Source organism: Coccinella septempunctata, chromosome 1, assembly GCF_907165205.1.
Source record: "Coccinella septempunctata chromosome 1, icCocSept1.1, whole genome shotgun sequence".
Taxonomy (NCBI): domain Eukaryota; kingdom Metazoa; phylum Arthropoda; class Insecta; order Coleoptera; family Coccinellidae; genus Coccinella; species Coccinella septempunctata.
In genome coordinates this window covers 58,397,875-58,425,000 of record NC_058189.1, presented here as the reverse complement: position 1 = coordinate 58,425,000, position 27,126 = coordinate 58,397,875, and the positions used below count along the sequence as shown (strand labels likewise).

General features: G+C 34.0%; 1 protein-coding gene and 1 non-coding gene across 3 annotated transcripts; one reads left to right on the top strand and one right to left on the bottom strand.

The window, feature by feature from the left end:
• Positions 1-11,841: 11,841 nt before the first annotated feature.
• Trnah-gug lies at positions 11,842-11,913 on the bottom strand. Its single transcript has one exon. It is a non-coding gene; the product is annotated as a tRNA-His (tRNA).
• A 9,226-nt stretch (positions 11,914-21,139) lies between these two features.
• LOC123320408 (keratin, type I cytoskeletal 9-like) lies at positions 21,140-23,040 on the top strand. Of its 2 annotated transcripts, XM_044907737.1 has the most exons (4): positions 21,140-21,310; positions 21,394-21,500; positions 21,782-21,834; positions 22,311-23,040. In XM_044907737.1, the coding sequence occupies exons 2-4, from the start codon at positions 21,483-21,485 to the stop codon at positions 22,909-22,911; spliced, it is 672 nt and encodes a 223-aa protein (XP_044763672.1). In that variant the 5' UTR covers positions 21,140-21,310; positions 21,394-21,482; the 3' UTR covers positions 22,912-23,040. The 2 variants fall into 2 exon arrangements, with proteins under 2 accessions (XP_044763672.1, XP_044763666.1); XM_044907731.1 differs by having other exon boundaries at positions 21,140-21,500.
• The last annotated feature ends 4,086 nt before the right edge of the window (positions 23,041-27,126 follow it).

Genomic DNA, 27,126 nt, shown 5'->3' with positions numbered 1-27,126 from the left:
TTCTCTGAGGCCGTTCTTCTTGTAGGTTTAGAGCATTTTTTTTATTGTCAAGCATTCCCAGCTCTCAGAGAATGTGGTCTTCGCCTGCAAATTTTCATTTTGCAATTAAAAGTGTGCCTGAAAGTCCCACTTGATTCACTGATGATGTGCTGTTCACAGGAACTAGAGTTGGGATTGTGGGACCCCGTTTCAATCAGTCCATTCTCCTAGCTGAAGGACTGCTCCATTGTGCAGGCTGGAATGTATGCTGTTCTTGGCTGTACACTGGGGAATATCCGGAAAACACATCCATATGTTGGGAGCACAGACATACCCTTCGGAGCAAAAGTCCAACTTTATACTTAGTATGGGAATGCAGGAGCTCGGCTCCGGTGAGGTTGTGAAGTTTTAATGTCCGGCGAGCGCAGAGGCTCTTGGAAACGTGAAAGCAGACATTCACTAGCCTGCTCAGCTTTTGCTGATCTAGAACTTGTGATGCTCATTTGTCGTACACCTGTCAGGAGCTTATTTATTTATTTATTACATTTCTAGACAGAAAAATGTCCTCTGAATGGAGAACAGGCAGTGGTCTCAGGAAAGCGTGGCTCCTCATTATGGAGGAAACGTCCTCTAAGTCTGAGGTCAAAAAAACTTCGGGCCCTTGAGAGGAAACAGCTGAGTCTACTGGCAATAACTGGCCACCTGTTCAATAAACATTAAAAGAAAATGGTTGTTCTGTTTGTTCAACTGATGACACTGTACAAGGTCACCTGTAGTTACTTTTAGAGAGAGTCAAAGATAACACACCTAGGAAACACAACAACCACTTTTCAAATGATAAGTCGATTTGTTCAATTTTTATCGCCGGATGAAAAATGATCCACAAGGCCTCGGTTCAACCTGGTCGAGGTAACGCACGTAGAAGAAAAAGGGGGATGTGAAACCCTAAAAACAATTCTGAAACAATCAGAATTGGCAGATGATCCATATTTTCAAACGACATATCTTTTCACCTCTCAACTTAAAACTTAATCAAGGACAACTTGGGAGAAGAGTTCACATTTTTGACACCCGTCAAGAAACTTTTCGGAAAGAAAAAATTCAGCTTTTTATTTTTTGATTTAGCACTTTTTATATCAGTGTAGTATTTGTTCAAATCAATTTTCGCTCTGCAACGAATTAGACCTAAGTATATTGTCTGCCTTGTGTGAATATACATATTCAAGAACATTTCTGTACAATAATATTTCATATATGCTTAATGATAATGATAAAACCAGAACCTACATTAGGGCGCCACCTATTTCTCTATCTTGGAAAGATATCGAATAATGGAACTAGTCAATGAAAACTGTACTTCCAAGAGAAGAATGCTGAAGAGTATAGCAGTAAAATACCTTCTATTACGATTTTCTACATTTTATTTGAATTTTTAGACCACTGCTGACATCTATCGCATATTAATGAATGCAGTACGGTAAGTTGTGTTGCCTGCTCTCACATTTGGCTGGATTGAATTTCTACAAAGATTACCTATACCAGAGAAAACTCCACAGATTACAGAGTAGGACAACTCTCTGTCTCTGATTTTACGTAATTTCTGTTTTTACCCTTTCATCCTCAAATAATTATGTACCTATTCGAAAAGTTCTTATGAGAAATTTCTTCAGAAACGAGATCCATATACAGAGTGATTCATAACTATTGGGACATAGGCTAAGGGCAGATTGTTTAGACCAAAATATGGCGATAGGACCAAATATACCTCAATAAAATATTGCTGTGGAAAAAGATAGAGGGCGTTAAAGTTGAATTTTTTATAAGGGGACAGAATAATATTTTCTTCGAAATTCGAAAGTCCTTTATTAAATAAATTAGAAAAGGCAAAGAAGTCGGAGGAGGCCACGTAGAACATTTAATTTTAGTTTATTCTTTTTATGTTACATTGTTTTTAATTATGCTTTATCGTCGAAATGAATGAATAAAATAAATAAATCGTTACTTCAAATCCCCTCTCGATGCTCTGAACTGTTCAACTGTGTTTTTCTTGAAAACGGATGAAAAAATATACAGTGAAATTATTAGCAAAAAACGAAAAAAAAATTCAACCTTAACGCCCTCTATCTTTTTCCACAGCAATATTCCATTGAGGTATATTTGGTCCTATCGCCACATTTTGGTCCAAACAATCTGCCCTTAGCCTATGTCCCAATAGTTATGAATCACCCTGTAAAGGATACATCTTTCCTACTTGGTTTATAATCTGCCTGGTCCTGAATTGCTGCCCTCGAAATAATTTGATCTGACAGAAGGAACCTCATATAGGAATTCATTCGACTTAAAAAATTTCTTGTACCTGTTAATTGAGAAAGTACATTCAATTCGCTTCAATTTATTCTGTTCTTTATAGAAAAATTTGAGGTACCTGTTACCAAAGATTTCAGTTTCAAAAACAGTTTCAAGTATTAAAATTACTGTCCCACCTAATCCTGAGGCACACTTAGTGACAGTAATTTTAATACTTGAAACTACCCGAGACATTATCCTGATCGAGAAGCACTCTTGATCTCACCAGAATAGCATAACAATTTTCTTCGTAGTCAAATGAATGTTCGATATTTGATTGAAAACCGAAACTCTTTTCTCATCAGTGAGGAAAGGCAAAGACTTGCCAATTATTTTGTGTCAAAATTGGCAACAATTGAATTTCTCATGCCTCTTCTGATCGAATTCCGTTTCTCACTGGAAAATTTCGATATTTTCTAGACCCTTATAAGTGAATGAAAGTAGAACTACTAGAATGAAAGTTAATACTACAAGTTCATTGGAAAAAAAAACTGAACCAGCGGAAAATAATTCATCGTTTCAATTATCCACAGCTAACGTTGACTAAGATTAGTGCCAATGAACTTTGAATAATATCCATTGCCAAGGACTTTTACTTTCGACTTGATCGAGTTTCTGCGAGAGAGTGAGAACACTGAGAACAGCTAACTAACGGTCCAGTTCTGATTGTGTGTCATGTTGCAAGGTTATGTAAGAAGACGCCATATATAACCTGCTGATAAGCAAACACCCGGAAGACTATCATTAGTTACAGGGTAGAAATCCATGATATATGCATTGTTTGTGTTATGCCTTCCTAGAATATGAAGAGGGTAATTTTAGTTGCGAAAAAATTTAAGGGTTGATTAATTGTCAAAAAATAGTATCATGGTTCTTCAAAATAAAATTAGCTCAGATACTAAAGATGGAACCTGAAGAGCAATTATTTTCAACTTCAATGACAGAAAACTGATAATAATGAAATTGAGAATGCAATAAAATTAATTTGGTGGTGTTCCCTATAAGGTCAGCTAAGTAAATTTTAGTTCGAATATAATTCCAGGCTATATGATTCAATACTCATACCCTACGTATCTGTTGAAAAATTTTTTGTTTCTCAAAAAAACTGTTAATTTTAGTAGGAAATTTCAAAATAGATTAACCAATAAAAGTTCATTTTTGAATGGTATAATATCGATAAGGTTTCTAAGGAAGAATTTCGAAATTGAAGAGAGACACCACCAAAAATTATTTTGCCTTCTTGCTCTCATAAAATGTCAGTTTTTTTCTGGTTTTTAAGAAAAAAATGACCTTCATGTAGTTGTATCAGAGCAAGGATAGCTCAAAAAAAACACTATTTTCAGTGTCAGTGCAGTGAAAAAGCAACATTAAAGCTTATTTGATTGGGAAAGGGATATGGTATAATAAAATAAGGTGTAAAATTAGTCATTATATACGAAACAATAGTTTATCTTTCATTTGTAGTTGCCGATCAGATAATTTCAGTATATTAGAAAAAAAATTCATAAACAAAATTCTCGGCATGAAATTTTTCTCTTTTCAGATATTTTCTGAAGGCTAAAAGCACTTGAAAATTTTATTTTACCATAAATCACATATAGGTAGAATATATATATAGGTGGCAGATACATAAATAAAAAAAATACAAATTAGGCTTCAGAAACTTTTGAGAATTTTTTTCAATTTCATTGGATATATACTACTACAAAATGGAAGTGATATTATATTGTGAGGAAGACAATAAACAATGATTTTCAATCAATAAAGCCATTGAGTATCAATCCCATTGAATAATAAAAGATAAATCTAAAGATTATACAAGATGAAAGTTTTTTTTTTGAAAGGATAAAAATAAATTTGAACAAAAAAATTCACTTTTTCATTCGTGTTCGGTCTCTTCACAAGCTCACATAGAATCGTTGGAAATGGGACCGAAAATAAATAATGTTCAATTTGGTATAATGACACATCCTCACGATACAGAATGAAACAAATATTCTCATAATACTAGGCCAAGTCGGGGCTAATGTTTCTGTTATGTTGATAGTTCAATTATTATCGAGACGGTAGTATTACCGTCTCGATTTTGATTGAGAGTATTCTCAATTATGATCGGGCTCTATAAATCATCTCAACAATATCTACGAGATTCGGTAATTTGATGCAGGGGCTGCCTCAACATCTAGGTACTTAAGTTTTTGGTACTCTTTCCGGATGACTTGATTTCTTGGAATCATTAAAAACGAAAAAACTGTGGGGGCTAATGACTATAGAGATGGATGACTTGATCAACTTGGGACTCTCAAGACATTACTATTGGGAATGGAATCTTATACTCACGAAAAAAAAGGATAAAATATCGAATTAAGTTTTCAGGGATGGACAGATCCGAAAAAAATTTTGTTCTGGAGATGCTTTTCACATTGCAATATCTTTCAACTAATGTAGGATTTATTGGGTCATTTCCATCATGTTGGATTAATCTGTCTAACGTTTGTTATGGTTTATTTGTGACTGAAATTCGCATTCTCGATTGGAATCTTAAGATAAAAGGCAACACAAAAACGCTTTCGGTAGAAATTCTGCATGTGACACTGCTATCACGGGATTATCGATAGGAAAAAGAAAGGAAATGGAAGTTTCCGCAAAGCAAATGAAAAACTGCTGCTTTGATAATAGAGAAATCTTGTTCAAATATTCTTCCTGCATTATAAAAACTATAATAACACTTATAAAGCAGAAATCATTAAGTATTAATGAGGTAATAATTCATGATGCAATTCGCATATTTTGCTTTCTCCCTCAAGTTCTAGACGAGTGATCCCATGTTCATCAAAGGAAAATTTTTCGCTTGAGTATATTCATAATGATATACCTTGTTAGTTTGCTTTGAGTGCACAGAGCAATGGGGATTAAGCACTGTTTGTTTTACACCTCATTCGAATTCCATTTACCTTCTTAATTGATCAGTTTCGATTCACTACATATTAGTAGTCAAAAGCTAGGTGCTAGGTTATATCACTCTTTGGCCTCTTGTGCTGATCATCCATCAGTAATATCTTGCGTTCATTATATTCTGAAACTTCTGTCAATTACAGTACTTTTTTTATGTTTGATTTTATTAACAACATCCGAAATAGTTCTCGAAAAACTATATTTACGCATCCTCCTCCTTTTTCAAAACATAACAAATACTGACTTTGAACGAAGGGGACAATTTTGTCCCATTTTGGCCGAGGTATGAGTATTTATGATAAAGCCAAAAACAAAAATTTCGTTCAGAACTTCTTATTAAGGAGAGAAAGTTTCTATTTTAAATCAGTGCTTTCTTCCAAATTCCCCAGAAACAGTTTTATTCGAAAATCAAACAGAAAGATGGAGATACTAAATTTTCAGTTGAACAATTCTAACTTGAAATGAATTTTTTCTTGTTAATATGTTCGGAGAGGACGATTGACCTTTAAATTGGGCTCTTTTCGATGTAGAAAAATGTAATACAGCGGTCCCAAATGATATAATTATTTCATCGATTTTTTTTAATGGCAAACCTTATTTTTTGAAAATTATTCTTGACACATGGAGTTACACATGCATACCACATATCCAATTTTTATTCCTTTTCCTCGTAGAAAATGGCCCATGAATTATGACACTTCTCTCTGAATAAATGTCCATACTTTTATTTGCTGAAATATATTCTAGGTAATATTCGTTAGATACCATGCTATTCCCTCTATTTATTTTCATTCAAGTCGTTGTTAGACAAGAATTTATAAAAGGAATTGATAGAAAACTGTAGATGAATGCGATACATTTGAAATACCTACTGAAAGATTAGCAGCGTGCAAACGCTAATTATTATTGTTCATCACTGTTACGTTAGAAGAATGTTTGTATAAGGAATTCCTTACGTGAGATATGCTTTGTTGATTGATTTTATTGTTCGGAATATGAAGAAATGGAAATCCTATAACTGTCAATAGTTTTAATAGTGCACTGAAAATATTAGAAATGAAAATAAAACCTGGATTTTTTCAACTCTATATTATATGTGTATAAAATTTTTGAGCCTCATACTTTTTTTATGAAGTGAATCTATGTAACCATAGATATAAATGTAAATGACATTCGAATAAATTAATACACATGAAAAGTTAAATCTCTTCATGTACAGGGTGTCCACCAGAAAAATACCCCTATATACCTTATATGCGAAACTATAGGAGCTATCAAAAAATTTGTGAAGCAAAATTTGTTCTGGATAAATCAATCTTCAATAATACAATACAACTAATTTATTTGTAAACAGGGTGGGAATACAAAGTTAACTTTTCTGAATGGAGCACCATACATTTCATTCGATATTTGAATAGAGCTCAAAAGACGAAATCAAACATATATGGTTTTATGGGTCTCAGGTTGCCCGTTTTGAAGTTATTGATAATTTTCAGCAAAAATGGTACAAAATTCGAAAAACTGTAAGTAGATTAATTAACTATCTCGATAGCTAGGGGATTTAATGATGCCATTTAATATGGTGTTTTCCATTTGGAGAAGAAGAGAAAATACTGAATTTTCAAAATGTGGCAACACTGCGTTTGAGCTTCTAGAAATGGTCTGTTTATAAAAAGTGCACAAAGTTAGATATGCCTAAAATTTTTGTTAACAACTATAATTCGATGATTGTAGCGTCCAACTTAGTTTCCAGAGTTGGGTTCTTTGAATTTTTGGTATTTTTATTGTCATAATGAGAAAACTGGAAGACTTGGGTGATATCTTGTGTTCGAAATAGATTCATCGAATAAATAAAAAACTATATTCCCAAATTCATTTCATTCGATGAATCCGTTTGTGAGATAAAACTGAAATAATATTTTTTTATGGTTTTTCAACAGCCTCTATCTTTAAAACCGAGCCGATTCGGAAAAAATGCTAAAGGAAAACAAAGAAAAAAGTGTTTCTTTTGACTTCAAGACTGTTGAAACATTTGTACGAGTCGAAGACTCAGTCTGTATATGTTCGGATTTGGGATTCAAAGATTCACAATTTCATATGTGATGCCGCATTTTAAAAAAAAATAGAAAATTATACATTTACAAACTGTGGCAACACTGCTTTAAGGCTCTTAAAAATGCCCTGTTTATAAAAAGAGCTCAAAGTTAGATATTGCTAAAATCTTCCGCATAAACTGCCATCCGACAGCTTGCAAGGTAACCTACTTACAGTATCTGGAATTTTGGACCATTTATCCTGAAACCCATAAAAATGATTTCATCTTATTAAGCCCAGTACAAATGTCGAATGGCTTTGTATTGCCACTCTGTATATCAATGAGCTGGTAGTATTTCACTATTGAATCATTGAATACTGATTTATCTAAAACAAACTTTGCTCGACAATTGTTTCGGCAGCTCTTATAGTTCCACATACAAGGTAGGGACACCCTGTACCTATCTATATCTTTATCTATATCTATATTGGAGAATTCTCCTCAATTTGGGTTATCACTGCATATGCAAAGTTATACTGAATTATTATGAGTTTCATTCATGAATTTTTCAAATGCACCGCGGAAACTATTCAAAATCATCCTTCAAATATGGGGTTTTAAAATTTAAATCGCTTGGTTTCGAGTTTTCGAATTGGCAACAGCGCCTACTAGACAATGAAAAGAACAATGTCCGATCAGCTTGTTTATAAAATAACAGCTGTTGATTTATAGGCGCGTACTTACTGGAGAGCTTCAACTGCAACCGGCCATAAAAATCCCATAAAATTTTACGACCTTCCTCGTTCGTCGCAGACTTCATAGACAGCCATCTTTGTCTATCTCATCAAGATAGTGTATTTGTTGTCTTTTATTATCAAGGCATATTTCAATCGATGTTGCCAACTGATGTCGCAATTGAAATGAAACGCTTTAAATTTTAAATAACCATTTTTATTTTTCATTTTTAAGTGCTTAAAGAAATTTTTTTTTGGGAAACGGTTGAAATGGTTATTTCAAAGATATTTAATAAAAAATACATCATTTTCGTCAGAAGGAGTATTCCCTAAGATCGAGAATGATTGAAGCGAGTAAATATCACGATGGGAGTAGATGTTGAAATTCAAATAATTTGATCGAATTTCGATATTCATTTCAGAGTATCAGACGTTCTTCCAAATTATTTGTGGTTTTGGAAGATTGCAGAACGAAAAACGACTGCAGAAAATGGGATTTTATATGTAAAATCACAACTGCCAAAAATACGAAAAGGAACAAATATCACAATGGTAGGTAATAATTAGGTACATCGAAAACAAATACACACACAGACATCCCTGTCAACCGAACGAGTGCGTTTTAGTCCTGAAATCGTACATGAGATCGTCCTCGATAATTTCGGTAACCGGTTTGACATCTTCACCTCCGTAATTTCCAGCCGGGGATGCAGGAACCTGTCCAAACAAGTGCCCCAGCCCGCGGAGGTGGTCCACTTCCTCGTCCGGCTCGAACGCACCGTACTTCGGGCGTTTTTTGTTTACCTTCGACAAGTCGTAATAGAAATTATCCTCGATAGTAGTGGACAGCGGACTCCCGTGGTGGAATTTGAACGTGACATGGGACGGGTAGGTCAAGCCCCTGTCGTCGGCGGCGTCGTCTACGTGGATTAGGAAGCCGCCGGTTCTCGCTGTCCTGAAAAATAGGATTAGGAGAATTCATGAGTGTTAATACCGGCTTTGTGTCCGTCCTAATGGTCGGCTCTTATGGTGGTATCTAGGTGATATTAATTTCTTTTTTGAGAAAATGCGAACACCACTGCGCACTGAAATCTGATGTTTTTGAATCTAATAGACCGGGAAATACACTTATTAGGTGGTAAATGGTTTGAAGAAGATTTATAACGTAATTTCGACGAAAAATCTTTTACATATCGTATTCAAGTGCAATTACAGAGCTTTCTATACATACAGAGTATCAATAGATGGTTCAAAAAGAGGAGGTGTGATTTCTTGTCAAAAAATAGTGTGGTTTTTTTATACCGGGTGGCCCACCCCAGACGCGGCGCTCATTTTGAGGGAGTAAATGAAGATATTTTGAAAATATTTTCTTGTGGTGTGTAGAATGTCCCAAAGCACAATTTAAAATTATTGTCATATATACAGGGTGTTCAAAAACAAGGATATAGACCAAAGTTAAAATTTTTTTAATGTAACACCCTATATTTGACCTCAAAAATGGAATGGCAAGCTCAAGTTATGATAAGTTTCTACAGATTACTTTATAGCTCAGAAGCACCCTTTACGAGATAATGGCGAAAAATCGAGAATATGAAGTTTTTTTAAATAGCAATTAATGAAGAAACTAGTTACGCCAGCGTTACAGAGAGAGTTTTTTCGAATAGATACGTTGGCTACTCCTACATATAAAAGAAAATTTCAACTCTGAAATATACAGCGTGATCATAACTAATTCTCAAACATCAGCTACAAATAACCGTCGAAAACTTTCTTATTTCAAATGGCACACCCGGTATTTCTATATCTCGTTGAACGTAAAAATTAATTTCGAAACTATCTTCATAAAATTTTCCTACATCTAAACCTGATAGTTTCTGAGCAATTTTCGATTTTTTATTCAAAACTAGTAAACCATTAGTTCGCCATTATCTCGTAAATGTTCCTTCTAAGGTATAAAGTGATCTGAAGAAAATCATCATAATTTGAGCTTGCCATTCCATTTTTGAGGTCAAATACAGAGTGTCACATTTAAAAAAGTGTAACTTTGGTCTATATATTGACCCTATATATAACAATAATTTTGCTTTTGAACACCCTATACACACCACAAGAAAAGATTCTCAAAATATCTTTATTCACTCCCTCAAAATGAGCGCCGCGTCTGGGCTGGGCCACCCGGTATACAGGTCGAGTCGACTGTCGACTCGTAAAATTATTTTAACGTGAATTTTCTGTGACACTACACATCTGTGGATCTTTAAACTGAGTTATATTCAGCCAAAGTACCCCATTTATCAAATTTTATATATGCTTTTTAATTTTTGAACATTAATTTGCTCGAAAACTGCGCATTATACGAGAATACCCTTATGAAGAATACTTTTCTTCATATATGTAGGTCCAAATATTCATTAGATAGCGTCCAACTCAGTTTCAAGATATGACGTAATGGTCATATCTTGTCTTGTCTTCGAAAAAACAGTAATCAAATAAATGAAAAACTATATTCCGAAGTTCATTTCAATTGATAAAATCGTTTGTTAGATAGGATTAAGAATAAAAATTTTTTTATGGTTTTCCAACAGCCTGTAAACCGAGCCAATTCGGAAAAAATGGCGAAGAAAATAGTGTTTCTGTTGATCTCAAAATCTACTTTTGAAATACATATTTGTACGGGTCAAAGACTCACCCTGTATACGACTTGTCGATAAAATATTTTTTCTCAACAACCCTTAATTTTAGGCAAAATTACAGGGGTCTTCGTTTGTAAAATGAATCCAGCTATCAGAAATAAATTTTCCAATGCTGCAATATGAATAAGGATAGAAGTTTCTTGCGGATACATTTTTGTTCCCTTTGTAATTATAGGGGAACATCACCGAAGTTTTTTTTATTGCCCTCTTGCTCTCATAGAATGTCTGTTCAGTTTCGTTTCTGCCAGTTGTCTGGTTTCTAAGAAAAAATGTAAAATTGCTTTTCAACAGCCATCTCTAGAGAGTTGGGGGATGCTCAAACCAAAAAAATTATATGAAAGACTACTTTTTGACAAGAAATCATCCCTTAAATTTTTCCGCAACTATGCGTTTACAACCATTTTTTATGAAATTTGAGAAAATATCAAATTCGAATATTAGAAATGAAAATAATTAAAAACACCTCTTCAGGCAGTATTTGGAAGGGAAGAAGTATTAGGAACACATTTATCTAATCGTTTCAATATTTAAAAATTCGAAAAAATTCATATCTGAAGGATTCATCTTTGCCATTAAGAAAATCAATCAGCCAGTGAAGTTCACAGATTCATTATCGAATTTGTTCACATGCAATCAATTATTGCTGAACTTTCCTCGATCAATTGTGTACAGAAAGATAGTTGAGGATTTACACTAATTGAAAGAAAGTTGTAAGCGTAGATTGATCATTATGCTTCAATGATTAGAGGAGTCATTGACCTACATAAGTTTTCCACAATTCCATGCAGCAGGAGTCGGTCATTTCAAAGGTGATATTTCGAAAAACAGATTGATGAGTTGGTTCTATACTTACCTATCGCCAAAGAGGGCTTTGATTTCCTTGAAAATGCAAACGAGGAAAAATATCTGAAATAATCGGCAAAATATCAGAAAATTAAATGGATGTTCGTGCAAATTCAAGGTTTAGTGAAGTGGACTATTTATTTTTATTTCATGATGAACTATTCTCGTAATTAGAAATTTTCGCACACATGATATAGACGTACGTCGACGTTTAAAAACGATCAAAAATGCTCCTCCGTGACAGTGCTTCTAACACTGCCGTGACCAGGATTCGAACCTGGGTTACTACGGCCACAACGTAGGGTCCTAACCACTAGACGATCACGGCTACCGGAGCTGTTGATGACTGCAATTTAGCTGGAGTATTAGGTGCTCTGTATCAAATCATATCAGTTTGTAGATGAAGGAGGACCATACCGAATGCGCCGAACATGGGACAGAAGCATGATTTGATTATAATCTTAGGATAACAGAATAGTCAAATCACTCCAATCTTCATATATTGGTGGTAGATGAAGAAACATCGAACAAATTTTCGAATCTATATTTTTTTAACAATGCAACATTCATTCATCAAGTAACCAAGTTAAACGTAAATATTTATAATTATGATATCACGGATGAAATTGTTGAGGTTGGTTTAACGGTTTATGCAGCAAAATAGTGTAACAAATCACCAGCGACCATTAGAATGAAGGGATTATAATTTTGCGCAATTTTCAAGTTGGTGTTTTGTACAGTTGAATCGAACTCCTATTCAAGATTTCTGAAAATTTCTCAGAATAATTATCAACACTAAGTATGTTTTATTGTTAGGTAAGTTATATGTTAAGTAGAAGAAAAAACATGAGGATATTAAATGAAGTGAAAGCTCACTTGTACTTTATAAGGAAATATTATAGACAATTAAGATCCTCTCTGTTGAGAATCATCTCATATAGTTATGTTTTTGTTCATCACTTCTCAGATTTCCTTTCATTTATATAAGGGTTGATATGGACTTTCTATTTATTCGAAAGTTTGTAACCTTAAGAAAATACAATTTTGGCCACATGGTTTTAAAATTACTACATTTTGATTGATCAAAAAAGGGCAATTAGAAATTCATTTCTATCAAGTGATATATAATGGCTACCAATGACCAATCGATGGTGAAATTTTGCTTCCATTAGTATCAATATATTAGCCATTTATCGAACAATATGAATATGTATTGAGGATTTTTTTGGTCCCAAGTTCAGAGACAAGACTGTTTCTGCAAACTGCGTTTCAGTGCTATATGTCTTTTCTTCCATGTAACATCGAAGCCAGTACCAAGCAATTACCCATTGATAAAAAAAACTCCTTACCTGACAGATATGCAAATAACTTTTCATGTTGGCGATTCTCTACTGAGGATGCACTTCTTGATCGGCACGCTTTTATGTTATTATTTTCGATGAAAGTACTTCGTTCATAGAAGAATAGATTCGCCTAAGGCAATTTTATTCTTGCACGCAATTCGAGGATATTGTTGCAAAATAATCATCATTATAAGTGACGTCCGTTGGTTGAAGTAAGCAGGAACTCCTCGTTTGTTTCTTCAGCGAATCCGCAAAGCATTTTATTCGAATGAGGATTTTGAGGGGGCATTGATTGAAGACTGCGAATTAAATGGGAATTTTACGAAGGTCGAATTTCGACAGGCGTAACTCCAAGAAAAATCGTCGTAGATTTAAATTTAATACATATTCTAAAGGACCAACTCTTCTAGTGATAAATCCCGAAATTTCATCGAGATCGGTGCAACCGTTTGGTGGAATTTATTAGTGACCCCATCTTTTTTGGAATTTTTCGAAACTCAACTTTCGACATGCGAATCTCACAAAAAATCATCGTAGATCTAAATGTGATACATATTCCAAGAGAGTAATTCTTCTACTAGTAAATCCCGCAATTTCATCGACCTCGGTGCAGTGGTGGTTCCAGAAGTGAATCTAGGGTGGGGGCATAATTTTAAATTTGAAATTCTTTAAGGTGTATGTTTATACAGAATAAATGATAATGTAGATCTTTATAACTTAAAATTGCATAAAATAAATTAAGTAATTAACAAAAAACTACATTGAAACTTCTTCTTTTTATTTGAAGAGGAAAATAAAATAATTTTTCGATATTTGAATAAATATTTATCTCATTTGAATAAACATTTATTCACTGGAAGTCCCCTTGACAGGTATGCTGAATTTGAATTTATTCATTTTTATGGAACATGGAACCTAAGATGGAATGCACATTAATGATTCTACAGAACTTTTTCCTTTCCGATAACAACGTATTTGTCTCAAAATACAGTGGCGTAGAGATTTTTATAAGGTAAGGTGCTGGGGGTTAGTCCCAATTTTTTCGCAAGAACAGCCTTTATTTTGTTACTAGGATTTTTACCTGAAAAATTTTCATTCGGTACAAAATTTCTTCGAAATAATAGATAGTAGAAATTGCCACTAACCATGGATTGTTGAATGTTTATCTTACATAATCTTTTAAAATGTCATGTTATCTTCATAAAAAATTATAATGGGGATGATGAATATGTAAGAATAAGCAGACTGAAATATTGAAAAAAACACTGCTGGTGGTATGTACATATTTTTCACATAATTTTCGCGTTCTGAAAAAAAAAAAGAAAAACGAATTATTTATTTACAATTGATAACTCCAAACGTCGTCGAATGAGAACCACACTCATTAGATACTAATTTGAAAAATTCGTGATAATTTTGTATGGAGAATGTTGTTGCTGCAAATTCAGGTTGCATTTAATGATCTTCACTCTAGTTAACACTAGAATCTTGATTAACTATGTGTATGTATAGCGGATCAATCTGTTCTCGAATTTAACTTCATATGTTAAGCATTCAAAATTGATCACAAGAAACCCACGTGTCTTGCTTAGGAATATAAAATTTTTCTCAACTCTCATAATAAAAAAAACTGTCCATATTTAACAGATTGTTATTTGATAATGAACTGTACCAGATTACTGTAGCCAAAAACAAATGAAGTCATTCTAGGTCACTTACCTAATAAAATCTTCCACTTCAAAACAGCAGCCGCAAGATTAAATTAGGAACAAATTTCGTGTTCACACTTGTTTACAAATGTATACTTCATTCAAATTTATTTTAGCAGTCGGTTGGCCATGAAATAATTTTCTCAAGTTTTTGTAACTAGAACGAAGTTAGGTTGGCACTCATGAAATGTCGTTAACGTCATAACGCCGTTGCCACAACTAATATAAATTTTTATTACGAAAATGCCGAAAGTGATTGAAAAAAGAGACAGGGTTTCAGGAAGTGCTATTTAGAATTCAGGTCCGCTCATTCAAATAGTTATAGGAGCTGATAACCCTGATATTCTAAAATCCACAATACGTCAGACGGTAGCGAACATATTCAATGTAAGAGAATTTATATAATGTTTCATCTGAATCTAAACAACTTATATTTCAGCTGAATATTTCCACAATCAGAAAGATTGTGAATGAAGAGGATGACAAAGAATTTCCTTCTTTTGGGAGACCCAAAAAAGTGGTGGCATTTGAGAATTTTATGTTTGAGTGAATTAATGCGAAAAGTTTACTACAGGATTTTCGATAAATGTCATCGATGAATAAGTTCCCTAAAATGGATTTTTCTATTTTTCATTTGACTTGTCCTATACAATGTAAATGTCTTAAGGTACTAATAAATACCTAATTATTATTATTACATCAATGTATTAAGATGAAAAGCCACAAATACGCGCAAGTTGCCCTGTTACTTGTTTATTCATGTGAAATTTTTGTTCAAAGGTGAAGTTCATCTTAACTTGAAACTTTTTTCAATTCCTTTTACTTATATTGATGCAAGATGATTTTTGTTGAAGAATTTAACCTTCTCGTAATTATCTGTTAATTCCTTCGGGAGATACCCATTCCCAACCACTGCATCATATGCATTTCATCTTCGGGTTAATATTTTTGAAATCTACAAATGATGTAAGCCAAAGAAGATAACGAACATTAACTCTCCTCAAGCTAGTGCATATTATGATATTATACTGATCTCTTGTATTCTCATTCTCCATACAAATAACTGGATTTGGTATGCCTTCAATCAGTTTGTATAAACTTCAATTATGTTCGTCACATATTTTCCGAAGAGATTCGACATTTTGATAAAGTACGTAATAACAGAAACTTTTATGTAGAACGGGCAACATAGCGTTGATTTAAAACCCAAAAATGTTTTGACAAGCTTCATAACCCCACATTTTCGTACTATACAGAGTGAAATGTGTCAAATTTCCATGGCCAACCGACTGCTGAAATAAAAGTGAATGAAGTATAGATATATTAATTGTAATGAAAATTGTATTAGTTACTTGAACTATTTGAATATGAAACTGATTACCTATACCGGGTGGCCCACCCCAGACGCGGCGCTCATTTTGAGGGAGTAAATAAAGATATTTTGAAAATCTTTTCTTGTGGTATGTGTAGGGTGTTCAAAAGCACAATTTAAAATTATTGTGATATATACAGGGTCAAAATATAGACCAAAGTTACACTTTTTTAAATGTAACACTCTGTATTTGACCTCAAAAATGGAATGGCAAGCTCAAATTAGGATGATTTTCTTCAGATCACTTTATATCTTGGAAGGACCATTCACGAGATAATGGCGACAATGGTTTACTAGTTTTGAATTAAAAATCGAAAATTGCTCAGAAATTATCAGGTTTAGATTTAGGAAAATTTTATGAAGATAGTTGCGAAATTAATTTTTACGTTCAACGAGATATAGAAATACCGGGTGTGCCATTTGAAATAAGAAAGTTTTCGACGATTATTTGTAGTTGATGTTTGAGAATTAATTATGGTCTCTCTGTAGTTGAAATTTTTATTTATGTGTAGGGGTAGCCAACTTGTCTACTAGAAAAAATACTGTCTGTATCGCTGGCGTAACTAGTTTCTTCATTCATTGCTATTTAAAAAAATTCCATATTTTCGATTTTTCGCCATTATCTCTTAAAGGGTGCTTCTGAGCTATAAAGTAATCTGAAGAAACTCTTAACTTGAGCTTGCCATTCCATTTTTGAGGTCAAATATAGGGAGTTACATTTGAAAAAGTGTAACTTTGGTCTATATATTTGTTTTCGTACACCCTGTATATATGACAATAATTTTAGATTGTGCTTCGACACATCCTACACACCACAAGGAAAGATTTTCAAAATATCTTCATTTAATCAATCAAAATGAGCGCCGCGTCTGGGGTGGGCCACTCGGTATATACATATTCGACTTGAAGTTGCAATGAAAAAAAGGGGTTGGAAATTGTCTCTTTACCATTCAATTTCGAACACAACACGCATCTGCTGAATTGGATATTTTTGAAAAACGATTTTTCTGTTTATAGGTTATAAGTTTCCATGCCTATGTTCGATAGTTTTTCCGACAGGATATCTGGATAACAGGTAAAAAATACCATCACACTGATACTCACAAAAAGTCTTGTGGCCCACTTAGGTACGTGAAACACACAACAATTAACATAATAATTAACTTTCCGGACATTAGAAGAAAGCGAGAAAAAATTCATTCTAATTAAAATGAAGTAGGTAGATACCTGAATTGCATAATTTTCATCAGAATGAGCTTTTCACCTCTACACTTGGTTCCCAACAACTATAGCATCTTCAAGTGGGTGAAGGTGGTACAATGCTATTATTATATTTTGCATACAACCTACTGTACTATTATAGGTATCAAAAGTATAGTAAAACCTTCGCCTACCTGAAGCAACTATTGTTAGAACAAAAATGTGCACTGGTAAAAACCTCATCCTAGTGGAACTCAGTTGAATCAGTTTCCTAAGTTTAATTATAGGTTTTTATCAACTTTTATCACATAAAGTCAATATTTGGTACTTTTGGTCCATCAAGGAAAATCGTCCCTACATGGCTTATACGACTGCGTGAAATTGTACTCACTACTATGCAGATCACAACGTCTGAACCAAATCTCCATAGTTTCCAGAAGATTCACTCAAACAGCACTTAATACTAAAAGTAGAGAATAAAATATTGTGACAAGTTTTGAATCCTCGTCTTTTCATACTAAAGCCATATAATTATTCGAATCCCTTCAGAATCTCAGTGCACTTCCAGCATTCCATTAGAAAGGTGAAGGTGTGAGTACAATAAAAAAAATCCGCACGAATGTGATATCATTTTCGAATAATCGTCGGTGAAGGTGCACTGGACAGCTCGCCAGACAAGCGTAGAAAGTCAGTTTTTTGTTCGAGATAGTTTAATTCTTGGCCATTAAACATATTTCTTCGGAGCACACCTAGCTCTAGTATAAGTCAATTCATCTAGTCTTGCTTTTTTTCGTTTCGGGCGAATTTCAAAGCCAAGAGCAAGTCTCTGAGTAGAACACCTTGGACCGTGGGTATTATACGTTGGACATCTTATTGCATTTCTTGCAGAGGCGATATACGGATGTAGATTAAACTCTCGATTTCAGTCACTTTCCTCAGAAGCTTTATGAGAATAGCCAATTAAGTTTTGATCGTTTAATTTTCTGAGGAAAAGTTGTGGAAGACGAGAACTCAAGAGAATGTATCACTGATGTCAAGGTGGGGATAAATAAACCTCTAGATGTCCCCTATCTTCCACTGAAATGTTTCCTATCCTATCATAATCAGAACACCCAGTATCAGCTTAGGCGATACTAGATATTACACAAAATTTTCAAATTTGCAGTTTTACAAAAATGCCATTTGGAAGGTGGAAATCTAATAAACGAAAAGAAATGCCCTCCTAAATTTAAAATAATTCAATTCAGCGTATTTGAAAACATATTTTCATACCAAACTTTTGGCTAATTGTTACAAATTACGAGTGAATCGAAAATATTTATTTTCCACTTTTGTTTTCAGCTGTGTTTGGAAGTTTCTCTTGAAAAGATTCAACTTTTGCTATTTTTTTTAATCAGCACATTGATTCATATGTCCGTAATATGAGAAAACTTTCAAGTATCGTCTCCAATTTTCCTGACAGTGACAAATACATCATTGCATCTCAAATACCAATTATACTTCAATCACTTTTGTAGAAGCACTCGGTTAGCCTTGATATAATTTTTTGTAATTAGAAAGGAGTAAGGTTGGCACTCATGAAATGTCGTTAATGTAGTAGGGACGTCGCCACAACTAATATTAAGTACTTAATATTACAAAAATGCCTTAAATGATTGAAAAAGAGAAAAGACAGGGTATCAGTGCTATTCAGGATTGTTAATATTACAAAAATGCCGAGAGAGATTGAAAAAGAGAAAAGACATAGTATCAGTGCTATTCGGGATTGTTAGTATTACAAAAATGCCGAAAGTGATTGAAAAAAAAAGACAGAGTATCTGTGCTATTCAGGATTGAGGACCGCACATTCAAATAGTAACCCTGATATTCTGAAATCTACAAATTTATACAGGGTGAGTCTTTTACTCGTACAAACACTTAAACAGTAGATTCTTGAGGTCAAAAGAAACTTTTATTCAATACCATTTTTTCCGAATCAGCTGGATTCAAAAGATACAGGCTGCTAAAAAACCATAAAAAAAATTATTTATAGTTCTATCTCACGAACGTTTTCATCGAATGAAATGAATTTCGGAATATAGTTTTTCATTTATTTGATGGATCTTTTTCGAACACAAGATATTACCCACGTCTTCCCGTTTTCTCATCATGACCATAACGTAACATAAAAATGCCAAAAATTTAAAGAACCCAACTCTTGAAACTAAGTTGACCGCTATCTAATGAATATTTGAACGTTTTGTAGAATAAAAGTATTCCTTATATTTTCTCGTATAATGCGCTGTTTTCGAGTAATTTGATGTTCAAAAATTAAAAAGTAGGTATCTGTAAAATTTGTAAAATTTGGTACTTCGGCTCTCTGTTCAAAAGATCCACAGATGTGTAGTGGCACAGATTCAGCTAGTTATTCTGAAGGAAATTTTTTTTTCCAGGGGTGGCACAGCTCATTACGAAAACTTAAAATGGCTATATCTTTTTATCAGAGCCGAATCGGAAAAAATGGTATAGGAAAAAACTCAACAACCTGTATCTTTCAAACCGAGCTGATTCGGAAATATTGGTAAAGGAAACAAGTGTTTCTTTTGACCTCAGGAATTTACTTTTGAAATATTTGTACGAGTCAAAGACTCACCCTGTATTATGTTTCAACTGAGTTCGAAATATGTACTTATATTTTAGCTGAATGTTTCCACAATCAGAAACATGGTGAATGAAAAGAATGACAAAGAATTTCCTCCTATTGGAAGGCCCAAAATGGTGGTGGCTTTTGAAGACTTTATTTTAGGGTGAACGAACGAAAAAGGTTACTACAGTGTTAAGGATTTTTGATGAATGTCATCGTAGAATAAGTTCCACAAAATTAATTTTTCATTTGACTTGTCCAGCTTGTCCTATACATTATGAATATATAGGAATGTGTGTTGGGATCAATAAATATGTTATTATTATTATCAAACTATTAAAAATGCACAGCTATAAATATATGAGCCAGTTGTGTTGTCCATTGTTAATTGATATGAAATTTTTGTTCATAGGTCCTCCTGCCTTAGAACACCTTTAAGTTTTGACATTTTGACTTCCATCAATGCAAGATGATTTTTGTTGAAGTATTGAACATTCTTGTACTTGACCATAAATTATACCTCTGAGTGATACTCATTAGCTACCACTGTATCAGATGCTTTTCATCTTTGGGTTGATTTTTTTTAAATTCTACAACAGATGTAACGTCTTCAACCTTTATTCAAAGAAGTTAACCAACATTAACTCTTTTCAAGCAATTTCATATTATGGGTCAATAATTCAATTTTCTTCCATAGCAAAAATAATATATTTAAGAACTGATCACTTGTCCTTTTCATGCAAATATCTAGATGAATAATCCCTTTACTCAGTTTGTTTAAACGTTAATTATGTTCACCAAATATTCTCGAATCTGCATTTTCCGAAGTAAATTCACATTGTGATAAAAAACATGATAAATTACTGAGACTTTCAAGTAAAATGGACAACTCAGCGCTGATCTAAAACCCAAAAATATTTTGATAAGTGTCATAACTGTTAAGTTATGTATAAGTATTTGAATTATTTGTAATTAAAATATGTGACTGAATACAAATACATATACTCCATTTACTTTTATAAAACGAGTGCTTTTATAAAAGTAAATGGAGTATATGTAATTGTATTCAGTCACATATTTTAATTACAAATAATTCAAATACTGCCAACCCTGCAATTACATGACCCCAACTTCAACAGACGCATTGACCAAGTCTTGTGACAAATCTTCACAGTAACAACTTGACATGAAAATTCATTATCAATTCTCGATTAACGTATAATGAAACTTCGTCAACGATTCAATAATCAGTCATTATCTTACTCTAATCGTCTGTACGTAATAACCATTTCAAGTAGTTCATTAATATCAGCGAAGAAATTTCACACGACTAGATTCGAGCTTGAACTCCATTCAACTCCATCAGGAACTGGATGTTGCAAATCGCCATTTCCGGTCATACTCGGATGCAACTTCCAGCCACATATCTACCGATGCTCCACTGGTAGGGGTATCTAGAGCCCAGGGTGAATGCTTGAGTGAGTTTATAAGGTGTACTTTCATATTATCATCAATGCATCTTACCTTTCATTTTTATCTACGATATGGACGACATAAATAGCCAGAACGATCTGGTTAATTCAGCAAAACACACTTGGATTTAGTGTAGTGCAGATCTAAGGTGCAGCAGAGTAGCTTCCAATCATACAGATGGCTCTACATTTAACGGTGAGGAGCAGTTGTGACTGTGAAATTTTTCTGATGAGTTGATGTGATTTCCTAAGTGATTCTTGTATAAATAATGTGATTTTGTGTGGACTCATAACGCGAAATTTTTTATTTACATAATGGACAAAAAAAATCAGATGTTTGTAATTCAGAAAATGTAATGAAGGAAATTAATGAAAATTCTTCCAATTTTTTGGAATTCCCCAACAAAGACTTGCAAATAGCAAGATCGTTTTTACATAGATTGTACCTTCGATCATTTAATTTATTATTTCTTCCAGATCACAACTTTTGGTCTTCTGATCCTTCTTGGATTTTGTAGCGCAGATGGAGGGTAAGAAAATCTCTTAAGTGTCAAATAAATTCGCTATATGATGTGTAATCCAAGAAACGTTCAATCCTTACTGTTATTTCTACCAAACATTGTTGAGGATATTCATTGAAACTGTGGACTTTTCCTCGAATCCTAATGATTTAGTCCTAAAATTCTTTGAGATTCCAATTCAGCACAGCCAAATAAATCTTTGTTTATCTTTTTTGACTAGTTCTCAATTGGATCTTTCATTTCTTATATTCATAAATATTTTTCAAGAAATTACGATTAAAATTAAGAAGCTTCGAGTATTAAAATCAAAATAATAAAGAGAAAAAATTACTTGATTTTCACTGAAATAAGTTTTTACCACTTTTGTTCTTTGATGGCTTCATTGACATTCAAAAATGTTGAACATCCTTTGTTTTTTCGAACCTTGGAAGGGTTAAACTTATCCAATTGGGTACTACCAAAGATCTCACATTATTTCTTTTTAGTGGTGGACACAAGAAGGTCATCATCCACGTCCCATACAAGGTGAAACACATCCACCATACCCACACCATAATCAAACATATCAAAGAACAGAAGAAAGTAATCGGACATTCACCTCCCATCGACGAACACCCTATTTACCACCACGATCACCACGAACACTTGGAACCAATCAAGGGAGAGTTCATCGGCAAAGGTCACGAATCTTACAGTGGAGGATCCCACAGCATCGACAGCTTTGGAGGGTATGGTGGGGGAGATCACAGCTACAGCATCGGAGGAGGAGACCACGGTGGATACCAGAGCTTGGACAGCTACGGAGGAGGTCATGATAGCCACAGTTCGCACGTAAGCTATGGAGGTGGCTCAGATAGCTACGGAGGACACCATAGTTTCGAAGGCTACGGGGGCGGTTCCGGTTCATACGGAGGAGGCCATGAAGGATTGTCTGACCACCAGAGTTTGGAAGGCTACAGCGGGGGTGACAGTTACGGGCCACCAGCCAGTGGTAGTAGCTACGACAGACATCCGAGCGGTGGATTGAGCAGCTACGAGAGTTACGGTGGTGGTGGTGGGGATGAAGGTCACCCAGGCTACGATTGAATGAATGCCCTTCCTGAACTTGTAAATAATTTCGCTGTACCTTCACGAATCTCACTAGTCCTATTTTATTTTATGCTTAGGGTTAAGTATCTATTTGTTGACTCTTGATATTTTATAAATAAAAGTTGTTGATTTTATTTGTCGTTTTTGTGTTGAGATTTCAAAGCTTTTAGGGAATTAAACATTCCACAATATTAGTAAAGAGATATAAAGTTTTGTGGAAGATGATTGAAAACTCTAGGATTAGGACTTGATCTAATCTTCGGAATTTGACAGGCATATCTTCTACAATTCTAGTTTTCTATCGAATCATCTGACAACTATCAATCATTCTATATATAGGAGATATGTGGATGCTTGATTAACTGAGAAAATGATTAACAGCAAGTATGGCTACCAATTTTACAATACTCCCTATCTATTTCACACAAAAAATAACCTTCAACAGACAAATTTTCAATGTGAAACAAAATTTCTTTGAGACAGAACATGAATCTAACTGCCAGATTAATGGATGACAAATTATTTTATACCTATAGTTGTTTTTCCATGGGACGTAGGTATGCATTCATATATAATGTATTGAGTCATTTGTGGGTGTTGTTGAAATGAATAATGATTAAAAAGGCTTTATTATAAAAATAAGAAAAACTACAGCTTGAAACGTAGATAAACATCATTGGATTCCAATTAAATTGTCTTAATCCACAAAACGTTACAGACTTCGACCATACTTAGATACTATTGTCCAACTTCTTAAACTAGAAACTTTACTCATTCATTCTGGTAGAACTGAATTAAATGAGTATTCGAATTGAGCAAACTCAAAAAGGTACAATGACTAGTTAAGCCATTCTTTGCTACTTAATATCAATTAGTTTTCAGATCAATTGAACAAAAACATGACGAACATTTGGTTAGAAATTCGAGAAGCATTAAAATTATAAAAAACCAATTTAAATGACTTCAGTACTCTGGCTAACATGTCTGCCATTTTGGTCACCAACTGTCAAAGTCTTAGTGACCAGCACTGGACCATCAGGTCCGACCAGTTTCTTCTTAGTCTCCTCTTCGTAATCGAAATATCCTTCCTCGTGCAGTGGCTCTCTCAGGTGTTCGTAGTGTTCATTAGAAGCGTAATCAACAGGATTTTCTAGAATTCCATCATCCGTCAAATTTTCCGCGCTGTCATCATAGGTGCTCTCCTGTTCACCAATATACTCAGCATCGGGATTTACCAGGCTGCTCAAGTGATGAGGGTATGAGGGAAGGTCATAGCCTGAGGTTGTGTAGTCGTAGCCATCCTCTCGAACCTTGTAGCTGCTCTGAGATTCGTAGTAAGGGTTAGGTCTCACCAGAGGCAGAAAAGAGTGCGTCTGATGATTCCTAGCGTTCTTGTAGGTACTTCTGTAAACGTTTCCTGGAAAGTGGTCAACGATGTGTTCGTTCTCTATGTACTTGTGCTTCTTGTGATGGTGATGATGATGATGGGGAACCTTTTCATGGTGGTGGTAGAGGTTGTGCTTGTGCTTGTGGTTGTGCTTATGGCCGTGTTGGTGTTTATGCCCGTGGTTGTGACCGTGCTTGTGCTTGTGGCCGTGGTCGTGTTTGTGATGGTGATGGTGATGGACGACAAGCGGTTTCTTGGGCTCCGGCTTGTGGTGCGGCTTGTGGATGAATACTACTTTGGTGTGATGGTGATGTTTGATGATTTTCGGGACATGGATTTTGACGTGGACTCTAGAAAGAAGAATTTTTGAGAGGATATCAAAAAAGACTATTGATTGAATACATTTTATGATTTTATTAAGTTCAGTTCTGTCTTGAGTTCTCAATAAAATTATCTGGGTCGATACAATGATCTACACTGTTCAACAATTCAAGGGATGATGTATCAATTTCTCTTTATTCGTAGCTTTTCTTGAGTTATCTGTTAAACTTGTGTTTCTTCATGAAAAACTGGGATATTTTGATTTGCTAAGCCCTAAGCCTGTTTTTATTCTCGTTTGAACGCAAGTTTGATTCGAATTGACAATAATTGAAAAAATGGACGCAATATCAATGCATCAGTCATGCAGAGAAGACGTTTGGTTCTTGTGTTATTCTTTATTCAATTTTTTTATATGTTATTCAATCATAAAGTTTCTCATATTCTCAATTTGAAATTTGTTTTTCATTTTTCATTATTTTCTGAAAAAAACAGCAATATCTACTACATATTTTGTGATATCTGAAATAATCATCTTGAACCGAATTTTCTTGAAATACATCTCTGGAATGTTAGTGATCCCTATTGCTTGTTGAGCAGTGTATTACCCGCAATTCAGAAAAATTTTAGAATAGAAGTTTTGAAATAATTTCGACTTGTTTGAAAAAAATACGTTCTACTCAACCGATACGGTGGAAAAAATCGAGTACTATTTGAAAGGGTTACGCCAAGTTTCTGATTCCAATAAACGTATGTTGCGAATTCGAAAAAAAAAAGTATTCAAGCAAAGTTCGAATTTGGTATAAAGAAATAATACAAATTATTCGCCATATTTGTGGAAGTTAGAATATTGCAGAGACAGAAAATAATGAGTATTCCTGTGAACTTTGTACAGCTTTTTTTGTAGATATGATGTAGATAATATTACTTTGATGTAAATAATGCTTCTCTATTGTTGATCTGCAGAGCAGTAATGAGCCATTCCTATAAATGTTATTTAAAATCTGAAAATATGAAGAACCATTTTCAGAATTGTGTGTGGAGTACACTGAAATTCAGTTGGTGCTATTTTTTCATTGGGTGTAATCATAGACTTAAAATAACATGGACTCCGCCTCTGAGAGAGAAGTCGTTAGGTTGAATAAGATGGAGAGTTTGTGGGCAAGCTGTCAAAAGGTTATAGAACACAAGTTTATGCGAAAATTTTCTTCAATAAATTTCAAACAAGCTTCCGAGAAGACACACAGGAATTCCATAGCATTCCTTCGAAATCAATTATGTCAAAAAATATGTGAGTTTTAGTCAAAAATAGATATAATGAGAATAATAATCAACGTATCAACACCTTGTGGGCAAAGTCTGCGAAAATTGTAAAAATTTTCCATAATAAATGTTCAACAAGCTTCCAAGAAGGCAAACAGGAATTCCTTAACATTCCTTCGAAATGGAAAATATAAAAATTATGTGAGTTTCATTCAAGAATAAATATATGTGAATAATACTCAACGTATGAACACCTTGTGGGCAACGTCTGCCATCATATGATTTTGACATTGCCCACACGGAATCAGTTCATCTCTTTCTTATTCGATTAGAACGCATAAGCTCTTCTCTCTTTAATGCACACAACCTCTCGATCTACTGAAAAGTCACGTGACAGTGAGTCCATGTATTATAAGTCTATGGGTGTAATGGATCATGAGAAATATTTGTCAATCTTGACACAATTTGTCTCCAACTTATTCGTTTGCTTCATTTCCCTGAGACTCTGAGGTAAAAGCGACAGTTTTCACGCAAGAACAAATTGAAGTATTTTTGTCGGAACCAACTATTTTCCACTTGAATGAACTGGATGTTTCATATTGAAGTAGCTATCTTATTATTTCGTGAGAAGCAATAGTTATTGTATTGTAAAATTGGAGAGATTCATATCATCAAGAAGATTTGCAAAAGTATTAAATATACATGATCTCTCAATGAATAATGAAGATTTCAGATGATTTATTCTCCCTTTTTTGCTGTGGTTTGAGTAATACTAGAAAATACATAGAATTGTAGATTTTCATTCGATAATATCAATTCAAGGGTGAGGTCCTAGAAATCACTGAGATTGGTAATTGGTATCTTGATTTTTTCAGTAATGACTCATATTTTCACTTGCACAATAGAAAATCCTCGTCATCCGTTCGAAATTGAGGTGTCGAGCAAAGATATTCCATATTCGAGAAGTGGGAGCTGAACTTTCCAACACGAAATCGAAATACTTGAATACAATTATCAAATTATTTGAATAGTCAAAAAATTATTTGTCTTGTTCGTTCTCTATCTATTGTACCTACTCAGCGAATTGAATTTCAATTAATCCAAAGAGTTTTTCTGGTTTGAAATTTTTGAGTTTATAATTTAGACATGAAGTCCTTCAATCCTGAAACATGTAATCCATTTCCATTTGATTTTCTTAAAGCTCAGTATTCATCCTATTTAAAATTCCGAAAACATTTTAAAAT